The sequence below is a fragment of the Zeugodacus cucurbitae genome, chromosome 3, assembly GCF_028554725.1.
Source record: "Zeugodacus cucurbitae isolate PBARC_wt_2022May chromosome 3, idZeuCucr1.2, whole genome shotgun sequence".
Lineage (NCBI taxonomy): Eukaryota > Metazoa > Arthropoda > Insecta > Diptera > Tephritidae > Zeugodacus > Zeugodacus cucurbitae.
In genome coordinates, this window is record NC_071668.1 from 52,427,249 (window position 1) to 52,440,498 (window position 13,250).

Consider the following 13,250-nt stretch of genomic DNA (forward strand, 5'->3'; position numbering starts at 1 on the left):
AACCCGTAAGCAGTTACCACACACAAGGTATGATGCACTTGGAAACGCGAGCCAGCCAATCAACAATTGCATTTGTGTACATTTACTTAAGCATAACAATTACATACAAATTCTTCTTTAAACTAATATTAACTCATAGAATTAAAATAGAAAAGGCACAACAATGGGCGCTAGATTTTTACAGTGAGTAAATGTTAAGACTCGTTATACCAAGTGAAAGTTAGGAAGCAGTTAGTAGATACTATATGTATAAAGCTGGAAAATATATATGTATGTATATGTATAGTAAAAGCTTTAACTGTGTATTTGTACTATATGAGAACAAAAATGAAAATGGAAAAAGTAAAACAAACGCTTTCAAACAAAAAAATAATTACCATCCTTTGAGCTAATACGAAATGTAGACGAAACCTTTAATGTTAAATCAATAAGAAGAAAAAATGAGCAAAGTAGAGGACACCTCTCAATAAAAAAAAAAAACACACACACATACTCACACCCAAACATAAACACATTGAAAAACAAACAAAAAAAAATGAAATAATAAGACCAAGACATTTGAAATGTTAATGAGCAGTAAATGTGATGTGTATAAATCGAAATCATCGTATTATATAAATATTAAAATGAATGCATGTTTTGAACAAAAAAAGTGAATGTTACTAGTGTATTAGTATAACCAAATTCAGCATTTAAGTGGCATACATAAGTTATTGCTACAAGTCGAGTAAAAAGAATTCAAATCCGTGGAAAATAATAATATGTCGCATGATTTTATATGTATGTAGCGGCGAGAAAACTGAATTAAAATTGAGGGAAGAAAGTATTTAAGGGAGAAGTTGCAACGTAACCGTCTATTCATGAGAAACAAAATAAAACAAACAAACAGGAATAAATGAATTATTAAGTCAGTTACCGAAACACGGTTAAACTGTTGTGCAGGCAGCATTGAGATTTAAGTTGAAACAAATTAATAAAAAATAAACAATTATATGAAATTAATGGTGAACATTGATATTTAGCTATTAAGATTTCATAAAGCGTACAATAAAGATATTAAATTTCATATAAATACGTAGGTATGTGTGAATCAACTTAAAATTATAATTAACCATAAACACACAAAAATGTTTGTACATACTTGCGCACCCATATAACACATTATTTATCATCATTTTTCTAAATAATGTTGCTGCTAAAATAATTTAAAGCCGATATAGTAATTCAAAATTACAGATAAAAATTCTAACTTTAGTTGAAAAATTATAATTTTTGATGCGGCTACTGCTACCAGCTGTGTATCTAACTAAACAATTATATTCAATAACCATATATCTCCGATATTCAGATCCACTGCTGCGAAGTGTTTAAATACTACTAATTAAATGGTTTTTTCTGAGCGGACTATATAATTTTTCATGCTGTTACAATAAAAATAATCTAGGATTTACTATAGTAAAATTTTGATAACTGCTTTATTATCTAAAAATCAATCACACATATAAATACATAATTTTTTAATTCGAAAAACCAATTTCATATCATTGTATTCTGTTTTCATTTTAAAATAATGGAAATAATTCAAAATTCACAAAAAAATTTAATTTGCTAAAAGAAATTGGAACTTTTTTTTATAAAATTGCTGTTGCTTCTAGCTGCAGTTCACCTCAAAGCTTTTTTAAGCAAACTATGTTTTTAATTGCCCTGTCTGTCCAATAGCATATGGCTGTATGATCTGTATGATAGCATAATGGCATTTGAACTTTTTGATACTACTTTAATAGCTTTAAATTTGGGAACATTTCATCTACCAAGATGATTCTCTCTCCAGGACTTTAGTTTTTGCCTCAAATTAGAGATCACTATTAAAAACTGCATCAAACATTCATTACATTTTAAGTCATCATCATCATCACCATCATCGCAAATTTACTGATATGAATTTTTATATTAACTTTATTTTATAAATAAGTAAATATTAAATTGGTGGCAGACTAATCTAAAATTTTATTTGTTTTATATAAATATTATATATGTATGTACATATATGACTTGGTAACAGTGTACAACATGTATATGCAATGCTTTATTTAAATTAACAGCGTACATATATACACACACACTATGTATATCATACGCTGTTTCTGTTTTCTATTGTAACTTCCGATATGCACTAATTAATTTGGTCTATCTAGGCGGGGAAGAAAACATTACCATTATTTTGTGCATTCTATAGAGTTGATTGTCCTTAGCCGCATATACATAATTCCGTGTTCATTTCGAAACCATTCTGAAAAACACTAAGGAAAGATTTCTGAACTACCGATACTTAACCAATTCTTACTCTTATGTTAATCATTAATTGAAGTAAACTAATGGTTCCATATGCTGATAATCTACAGACACTTTTGCTTAGCTGTAATTTCTCTATCCAAAACCAGGGAAAATTATACTAAATGGTATATTGTTAACTACAATATTCAATATTTGTCGCTTCTTCACTACAAGCAGCTGTTCCTATCGTCTTTACGACAACTTTTTAAATTGTACTAAAAAGTTCTACATTAACGTAAAGGGTATATTCTTAAATTTTTCTGAAACCTATTAATTTAATACCGATTTGTTTATGGCCCCGCTTTTTCACTTAAGTTCACTGTCAGGATCAAAATACCAAACTAATAACTTTTGAACACTTAAATTCTAGATTGATAATGAGCGTACGTGATATAATTCCCCTTGCTTAACAAAAAATGTAATGTCTGAACTTTACTTATATCTACTTCTAAGGACATTATATGGCAAATTTTTGTTATAAATTTGAAACTTAAAAACGCATAAACAATGAGAGTTACAAACCAGTATAAATTACGGTTGAATTTAAATATCAATCATTTAATTTCAACAACAGAATGACTAGTTTAGTTTGAGGAATTCTGATAGTATCACAATGTTTATTTAACTGTAAAATAATTTGTTTTATTTTACAATAAATATTCAAAGAGATTAATTTCCTTTTCAAAATTTATTGAATATATTTATTTCTAATCCCAGCAAAGTAATTTTTTTCTTCACATTCTTCCTGAATGGCTTCGTAAAACAATATATATCGTGTCTGATTTTCTTATTTTTGTCAAATAAATTTAATAAGCTTTAAGTAAGCAGATTCGTTCAGATGTGAACTTTAACTTGTCAAAAAGTAATTTAGTGTAAATCCAAAAGAGGGTACTTAGCAGAAGAAGGGAAGAACAGTTGTCGACTTCTGAATATAAAATTATAAAATTATGTTTGACCTAAGCCACTTGTTATACTAAATACACATTAAATCGAATATAAATGTTAAAAATACGGAAAATATCAGCAAATGATAATTTATTGAAAATATATTTTGATTAAAAGACCAAAAAATATTGAATAATTTTGACGGACATAAATAATAATGAGCATTTCTTTAAAGCAAAATTTAATTAGATACTATATAAAAATATTTAGATATACATTTGCCCCTTGGTGGTGGTTAAATATTTACTACGTCAACATTTTTGTGGTACATTAAAGTAATGAATTCCCCCCTCCCCCCTATTTTTGTGTGATTTTTTATTCGTCTTACTATTTGTCCTTTCAGGTGAATCGACATATTTATAAATATTTTATATACCATATTTTTCGTTTGGAGTTATTTATGTAAAAAATAATTTTAATTTTAGGTTATGATTTAAGTGTTTAATACAAAAATGTTATTTTAAATTAAAAAACAGTTTTTGCTTGTAAACTTACCAGTTGTATAATAAGTGATCTAATTTTTTAAGTAACCATATGTTGTATAACAATTTATTATTTTTAAAGCTGTAATGTTTAAGTTGTACATAAACACACATACATATATATTTACTTGGGTACATATTTACAATTATGTATATTTAAATAATTTTTTAAGTGGTGAGTTTTTGAATTTTGTTGAATTTTTGTGGCCTAAATGATAGATTAGCGCTTGCGAGCACAAAGTACTCGGAGCAATTGTTCTGCTCAGAGTAGAAAAATAACTGCAAATAACCGTAATTAATTAAAATAATAAATTCGAAACTTGTTTTTATTATTATTTCATACATATTAATGATATTTTTGCATATAATTGTACATACAAGAGGAATGGACTTTGTAACAATTTGAAGGCAACTATTTTTAACCATATTTATAGTAGATGTTTAGTTTATTGGTCCTCATTTAAAATTAACTGTATGCTATGACTTAAAAATATAAGATATATTTGGATACTTAAAACCGAATTTTTACACATTATTGATATTAATTAGACGATACAAATCGACACTTGAGTTTTATCCCCCCTTGTATTTAATTAGAGTAGGTTCATTCTACATATATTTCATGGTCAAACAACTATCAAAAGTAAGAAGTTTGTTGAGGTTTAATAAAATAATACGTATTTCAAGAATCGATTCGAAAATACTAAGGTTTACCAAGCGTTACCACAACTAGAAAACAAATTTCACTGCTGATTGGAATTGCAGCATCCCATAAAAATACAAATTTTCGGAATTTTATCTTATTCGAATTTTAAATAATTTTGGAAATTCCACAGTAATCAGCAACTAAACCGAAATTGTTTAAATTTTTTTAGTTCTTTCCGTTACAATTTTTAGACACATTACTTTTTGCCAACAAAAAATTTTATTTTTTTAGAATAACAATTGTTAATCAGTGTTACAGCGAATACGGTCATCAGATCTCAACAGCAAACAAATCAATCTGGCCTATTTTCTTTTCATCAGGTTAAATTCGTAAATATGTATTTTTTCTAAATTCAATGTTTATGTGATTTGCAAAATATTACAAAAGTAATAAATATTATTTTTATTTAAAGTGATTGATATTTGTATTGCTTCAAAAAATAAAATTTTCTGTTATTTGAAAAATGGCCAAGTTCGTGAGTAGTTCGAAGCTCAAATAGGCGAGTAATTCATATGATCGCTGATTAAGAAGTAGATGCGAATGATCCAATTCAGCAAGTTATATGGAGGTATTTCCTTGTTTCTTTAAGATATTATTCGTAAAGTTAACTGATCGTACGAAATTCGTAAAGATACCAATATAGTTAGATCCACAGCTGAACTTCCATAAGTCGAAGATTTCCACAACTCCAACTCTTGAATTGGCAATAAAAGTAAAATTTCATATAAATTTCCTTCCATAAATCGTACTTTTTGACCAGGGCATAATACAAAATTTAAATATTTATTATCGAGGCAGAATTTTAAGACTCCCTTTATCGAATGGAGGCGAACAAAAAAATATGATATTACACTTATGGATTGCATAAATCTTGTAACAAAGGCATCGGATACAGACGCCAAGCGCCAAACAATACATAAAACTTTATGCAAAATAAATAAATTAAACTGTGAATAAATCTATAATTTAGAACTTTTTTAAAATTTAATGTTTTAATGAAACCTTCTATAGCTCAAAGTATCTCTAACCCGAATTCGTTTTGTGGATTATGGTGATTTGAGTTACGGAAGTTCAACTGTACAAAAATTTACATATATTTGTCGCTATATTTGCAAATCTTTCTATTAGTTATAGAGTAATTTATAGAGTCCCCTCTCTATCTCTTCTACCACGAATCCCACACCGAATTTGCGCTACTTCATATGGCCGCTGTAGTAAATGCGACAAGGACCTGCCTCAGTCTTTGACCCGCTCAACGCATATTTTGGATATGTAACTTTATTCTTATGACTTGTTTCTATGCTCATATATTATCTTATGAGTAACCAATATTTGTGTTATTAGTGCGAATTTCACTTTCCTTCCATTTGTGGTGCGTGGCTGTGGATCGTTAATTGCAAATCGCCGGCCAAATTTGAAGCTTTGAATTATGATATTGAACTTGATTTTTAGCGGAAAACTTGATTCTTGCGGACAGAAATAGTTGAGGCAATTTCATTATGCTCCTTTGTATGTATATACAGTCATAGTTCGACAACTATTGTTTTTAATTCCTCACTTTCCATTGACGCATCGCTATTTGTTTTTAATCGTGCATACAAACTGTTTAATTATTCTTCTATTAAATAAATATAAAATTAGTTTGGTTAATTGTTAATTAATAAATGATCAAAATTTTCAACTTGTGGCCACATCCAAAAAAAAATGCATTTCAATGTTTTCGGTTTATTTAAATATGAAATTTAAGAAAAATGAATTTAAAATATAAAGATCATAAATAAGCAAATATGAAATTTAATGAAATATAAGTAGTTTTATCCTTGTCTTTACTTGAGATACAGTAGTTATTACAAAACAAACAAAAAAAATTAAGGAGAGTAAAAAATGATATTTGTGATACAAAATACTAAAACATTAAAATAATATGGTTAGGAATAGATAAAACATGAACTGCAGAGGTGAAGCAGCAAAACCTTAATATATATAATCAATATTTTTATAAGTACACATAAACATTTGTAGGCTTTACGTTAAATGGAATGAAGAAATTATGGCGAAACAAATTAACAAACGAAAATAGTAATTGTGAGAATTTAAAATTTGGCATATGTAGATAGAAACGATTAAAAGCGTAATGAAGTTTCGGGGCGTGTACGAGTATTTAGCAAGCGAAATCACTAATGATGCTATAATTTGCATATATGACAATTTTAATATTAGAAACGGACGACAATTGTGCAAAATTAAAATCTTTTGTTTTACTAAATCAACAAAAGCCAGAGAAATGCAATTTTACAATAAATACATAAATAAATTTAAGTGAAATGCTGCACCTGCTATGTGAACAAATCGAACAAAATCAATAAGCCATGATAACACACATACATACATACAGGAATATAATAGAAAAATAAATTGTAGAAGCAAGACCTTTCATTATTAAATATAAAGTTTTGCATTATTTAATCACGTCCTTATTTTTATGTGTGTGTATCCACGGAAGGTTAAACATCTTTGTAAGTTTGTAAGTTCCCAATCACTTGCATTCTTTAAAGAGCCGCAAAACATTAGTCCTACATTAAAGCATATACTATCCATACATAAATTACATATATGCATATACATACATAAAAACAACAAACAAATATTAAAACGTATATACATATATATCCTTTTAAGCCTTTTTATTTGCTACATCCAATACATACATATAACCATGAAATTTGCATAAAATGAAATTAAATTCCGCCTATGTGATAACTAAAAAATTTAGAGCGAAAACAAAAAAAATGTTGTAGGCCCAAAGTTATTTTGATAAACGTATGTGCGCGCGAGGTTAATACATACATATGTACATATGTATGTACATATTATGCCGTACATTAGCTTTTAAATTGAATACTACATACATACATACATACATACATACTTCTGTTAATCAATAAGAATGCAACGTGAAATATAGAAATGAAAGAAAACATTAAATCTATGTATTGACGGATAAAGATGTTTACCTATAAAGTACAAATTATAAATATACATATAATTGAAAAAGTAACAAATCCAACAACATAAAGTATATGAAAAAGAAAGTAACGAAGTGCGTGAAGAGGAGTTAAATATTAAACAAAAATAATTATAAAATAGTCAAAAAAAATTGAAAATGAAGAGATTTGTAGGAAAACACATGAAATGAAAATTAATAACTGAGTTAGATATAGTCGAACCTATTATGACAACTAAAACTAAAAAAGAAATAAAGGGATATAAAATATCCATTAAAATTCAATATGTTGTTTTATTATTTGGTGTGTTTTTTATCTTTTCCTCGTGATATGGTCAAAATCTTATATCCTTGATTTACATGAATAAATTCGTTATTTAAATATTATTCTGGAAAGTGTTAATCATGTTTTTTTATTTTAATTATTTTTTTTTTTTACATTTGAAAGACAACACTGAAACGATTGAAGTGAAATTAAAAAAAGACTCAATTATTAAAAAAGAGGTTAAAATATTTACAGCTATTCGTTTCACTTTAAATTTGAAAATTGGCAAATTTACTGTCTATATACATGATTATTATAATAGTTAGTTCCAGTTGTTAGTATCTCAGTGAGACTTGGATTACATACTCATCAAAGCACAAGGTAAGTGTATTATGTATCCCATTAACTAAGTTATTTATCTTATTGCCATACAAATTACCGAAATTTATGGCTTTTTGTTCGCCGAACCCATTTTAAAAGGTGTGATAAATTTAAGTAGTAAGTTTAGAGATACATTTAAGTCAAATTATTTAAAGAAAAATGTTATAGAGTGGACCTGGTATGAGTAACCAATCATCCAAAAATAAATTGTAGTAATATACATATTTTTTAATTGTTATATTTTCTATTTCTAAATGTGTAGGAGAAAGGCTTTCGGGACTTTTTTTATCCTTTAGCTTATTTTTTAAATGAATATTTCCATTTATAATTGCTTTTATTAAAACTAGTTAATTTATTTGGTTTTATAGCAGAAACATAACATTTTTCTTAATTTGAGTGAAATCACGTATTATACAATATATGGCATCACCAATTACGTCTCAATACAAGATGCGAAGCTTTACGTGTGAACACAGCTTAAGGTGAGTTTTATACCTCTATTACGGTTTACAAATAAACTGATATACAGTCGAACTTCCCCAACTCAGATCACCATAATCCACAAAAAAACTTCGAGTTATAGAATTTTCATTAACACATAAATTTTCCAAAAAAATGCAAAATATAGATTTATACACAGTTATGTTTATTTGCTTCTCATAAAGTTTTATGAAAACACGTTAAAACATGTATTTTGTAAATTTGTTTGTTGCAGTTTGCTATTTTTTGGTTCTTGGCGTCTGTGTCCCATGCCTTTGTTACTCGATTTATGCAATCCATAAGTGTAATATCATATTTTTTGTTCGCCATCCAAACGATACAAGAACTCTTTTAAAATACTTCCTTGATAGTACTTATTAAATTTTGTATTATGTTCTGGTGGAAAAGTTTAATTTATGGAAGGAAATTTGTATGAAATTTGATTTCTAAACGCTATTGCCAATTCAAGAGTTATGGAGATATTCGAGTTATACTGTATACTGCATATACTGTATATTCAAACTGACTCGAATGATCACAAAGCTTATTTATGCAGCACATCGGTTTAGTCGTAACATCTTTGTAGTTGTAATTTAAATCGAGACTTATGTCTATTTCAATATTCATTCACATTTTCATAAAAATTAGCAACGATGTATTGTTTCAAATTTTCTCTAAAATGTAAATGCTGTTTAATCTTCACATTTTTAGGTTAACAACGCGAATCAATCTTCAACTTAAATTAGTTTGTAATTCGTAATACGAAATTTTAGTTTGGTTGACTGCGGTTGAATTGCCGTAACTTAACAGGTTGTAAACCACAATAGTTACAATAAAACCATTATTAAACTAAAAACTGATTATCCTCACATATATGATTAAGTTTGAGTGCTTTTGTTGCCGATGAGTGAAATGGCAATTGACCGTCGTTACTTTACGTTGAGCGAGCACGGTAATCTAATCGTTTATAAATATGGCAGCCTCATTTACCAATCGTCAACATTACATTCGTGACATTCCAGTCGACAGTCAAGTTTTGTTTTCGTACGCTAATTCTCCAATCAGCTAAAGTTTATATTCTTATAAGAAATATTAAGAGTAAGTTTCGGATGTTTTTATTTGCTTTGTTACTATTTTATTTTCAACTTTTATGAGTTTTATGCAGTATATGAATATATGTGTATTGTAAACTTTTAGGAAGTCTGTTATTTTCAATAGCCAGCACCATTCAGCTATCAGCAGCTTTACAATAACAAAGTAAAATATTTTCTCAACTTCCGCTTAAACCACACTACACGCCGTCAACTAAAGTGCTTCAGATAAATCTACGGAAGATATTGTGAAAATGTCGCAACCTGTTGCATTCCTTACACGCAAAGAAACATTCAGCGCATGCCATCGTCTACACAGGTAAGGAAATATATATGTGAACACATATGTGCATACATTAATAAATAATAGAAAAACAAAATACGGTCGAAGCTGTCTACTACGTCAATATTCTTGGGTGAAGCGAAATATTAACCTTGATAAGAGACGGCAATCTTATGATTGACTATCGGTAATTTTTTTTGTTTCAATAATGGCGTAGATGTAAATGGAGCAATAATTAAATCCGGAACGCTTTTATGTGTGTATGAATATATTATTGACCTACTCAATATATAGACAGAGGAACCTTCAATATGTACTTAGGCACCTACTGTGTCATTTGATTCTGATTAACCGCAAGTAATTGTAATTGTATAACTTTTAAGGCTTCAAATTGAGAATCATCATTTTCTGTAATAACATATAGCATATACATTTGTAATCCTTAGTGCAACTTATTTATTTAATTTAAATTAACAAATAGTTGATTTATTAACTCTTTAAATAACCTTCTTAGCCCACATCTAAATGACGAAGAAAATGCTGAAGTCTTCGGAAAATGTAATCATATAAATGGACATGGACACAATTACACCGGTAATCAAATACAGCTAAATTATAACCGTGTATTTTTGAATATAGTGCAAACCACTACTTTAATAAGAATGTTTGCCTTTTCAGTTGAGATAACAGTACGTGGACCTATTGACATCCGCACAGGCATGGTTATGAATATTACAGAATTGAAGACTGCTTTAGACAAAGTTATATTTAAGGATTTGGACCATAAAAATTTGGACAAAGATGTAGATTTCTTTAAAAAGACTGTAAGTGCTTACTACATTTACTAAATTACTCTACTATATTTTTTAATGTCTTTTATTATAGCCCAGCACTACCGAAAATGTTTGTGTATACATTTGGGAGAATGTGCGACAACATTTGAAACGTCCAGAACTGTTATACGAAGTAAAAATATATGAAACTGATAAAAATTCTGTTACTTATCGTGGACCGTACAATCATAATGGCTATTACCAAAGCTTGCAAACGAAACGTTCAGCCAAAACTTCTTGCACTAACATATCTTCTGATTCCGACTAATGTTGCGTGGAAATTATAAGACTCGAATTGATTTGTGAATACGAATTTAATTAAAGTTAGTTAACAGAAAATACAGCACTAAACTATAAAAATAAAAACTAGTAAAAGTTTCTAATTTATTATTTCTAGTTTTCATGCTATGTACATACATAAATAGCAACAATGACAGCCTTTGTTTTGCCTTGGGTTATATCAATTAATTTTTATATTAGGCTTTATTGCGTTTGCAATTTCAATTTCGGTATTATTATCTACTATTTTATTACAAATACTTAATTTATATTCATTCAATATGGCCATTAAATCGTATACTACGTTCAGAAGTGTCAATCAAAGATTGCCGATCGCTGAATTTAATTCGCTAAATAGGAATCTTAGAGGAATATATATAACCGAGTGTTTTAGTGTTCTGCATGAATAACTGATGTAACAAATTAATGCACGCTCTTATATAAAAAATATAGCATTGTTCTTTTTGTAAAACTGAATATTTCTTACCACGACACACATTCTTGTAGTCTACTTGAAGCGAAGCTCATTCATTGTATGTGATGTCTCATTCTCATTCGAGATGTGTTAAAAAAATAACGGTAATTTTCGTTTTTCGAAAAAATACTTCATTCGTCTTTAAAATAGTATCCCATCAATATTATGGATTTATGCCAGCGCTTCTCTCAATCGCCGAAACACTTCTCAAACTCGATTTTTTGGATAGCCTTTGGATCCTTCAGCGATTGTTCGTAAGCTTGTAAAACGACGGCACTTTAAGGTTATCTTTATTTTTAGAAATAGGAAAAAGCCATTCGGAGTCATGTATGTCGAATTTGGAGGCTGGAGCATAATTACAGTATTGTTTTTGGCCAAGATTCATGAACAACCAACGAAGTGTGAACTTTTTAAGGATAGGACATTTTCGAACTATCTGTCTGTATCTATCGGTATGTAAAAGCATGGATAGATAGATAGATGATGATGAGGAAAGCACCACCAACAGTGGTCTATTGTGCCCTCTCCAAGCCTACTGCGACTCCATTAGTCCCAGCACCCTTCCAGGATGGTACGTGCATCAAGGGATACGATGCGCCCCTCTGTTGGGTTGGTATAACCCAAAATTTTGCTCCTGCTCCTGTGAAGCGCAACACATTCCAGTAGTATGTGTAGGAGAGTTTCATCTTCCATGTCACAGAAGCGGCAGGTCCGCGACGAGACCAATCCCAGATTATTAAGGTGTTTCCTGAGCTTGCAGCGGCCCAGGTATATACCCACCAATACCCTTTGTTTGCTCCTTGAGAGGTTTATTAAGCAATTTGGTGTTATAACCTCCCAATAGGCATTTTGATTGGCGCAGTCCAATGCAGTCCCTGCACCCAGGCGAGGTTAACTTTATTGTACGTTGATAGGCACTACTCACTCTCTGACCAAGCGTCACTTTGTTTCATATGATGAAAGCGATCTTAGAGCTTGGCTGTCGCTCATGATGGCAATTCGCTCGTTATGGTACATAGGCTGGATATTTATCTCAGCGCACCGGTTTATTGCACAAACTTCAGCCTGGAAGATGCTCGGAAAAGCACCCATTGGCACAGAAAGTACAATGCGAGGGCCTGCTATGCCTTCAGACGTGTTGGATCCGTCAGTGTACCAGTGCAGCGACTTGCTTTTCAATAACGCCTCGAATGCCTAACTGTCCCAGTCGCCTATTTTACCTAAGGTGATCGCAAATCTCCTGGTAAAACTTGTCTCCCTGATAGTATCGTCTCTAGAAAGGCGGGCTAGAGGAAGGCTTTCACCGATCTTTATCATGTTCCTGGAAGATATCACTTTACCTTTTCCATAATCCTCCGCTATCATTTCCAGAATGGTTTGGTTGGCGCAGTGTTTGATCAGTATGTGCAGTGGGGTGAGGTTCAGGATTGCCTCCATCGCTGCTGTGGTGCATGTCCTTATCATTTGGTCTACTTCAGCTTCACTACAGCAAGGGAAGCCCTATCAGCCCTGTCAAACCTGAAGTTTAGACGGAAGCCGCCTTCCGGAGCTTTTTATAAGACACGTCGTCTATCCCGACGTAGAGTCTTATTCCGGAATCTTCTTTCTTGCTGTCTAAGATTCGCCAAGCTGAGGTGTTAACATCCTCATTTTGTGAGGCTCCTCAGCACTCCTAGGAAGGAATACCGTCAT

The 13,250-nt window shown here is 30.2% G+C and overlaps 1 protein-coding gene across 1 annotated transcript; it reads left to right on the forward strand.

Moving 5' to 3' along the window:
* The first annotated feature begins 9,549 nt into the window (after positions 1-9,549).
* Positions 9,550-11,191, forward strand: LOC105216848 (6-pyruvoyl tetrahydrobiopterin synthase). Its single transcript, XM_011191546.3, has 5 exons — positions 9,550-9,695; positions 9,795-10,007; positions 10,486-10,565; positions 10,650-10,795; positions 10,857-11,191. The coding sequence occupies exons 2-5, from the start codon at positions 9,943-9,945 to the stop codon at positions 11,070-11,072; spliced, it is 507 nt and encodes a 168-aa protein (XP_011189848.1). The 5' UTR covers positions 9,550-9,695; positions 9,795-9,942; the 3' UTR covers positions 11,073-11,191.
* Positions 11,192-13,250: the final 2,059 nt, after the last annotated feature.

What these genes read in the sequence shown, in the direction of transcription:
- LOC105216848 (XM_011191546.3), top strand. Translation starts at nt 9,943, where the DNA reads ATGTCGCAACCTGTTGCATTCCTTACACGCAAAGAAACATTCAGCGCA. An exon ending in ACATGGACACAATTACACCG is followed by an intron (nt 10,566 to 10,649) that starts GTAATCAAATAC and finishes TTGCCTTTTCAG; the next exon opens with TTGAGATAACAGTACGTGGA. An exon ending in TAGATTTCTTTAAAAAGACT is followed by an intron (nt 10,796 to 10,856) that starts GTAAGTGCTTAC and finishes CTTTTATTATAG; the next exon opens with CCCAGCACTACCGAAAATGT.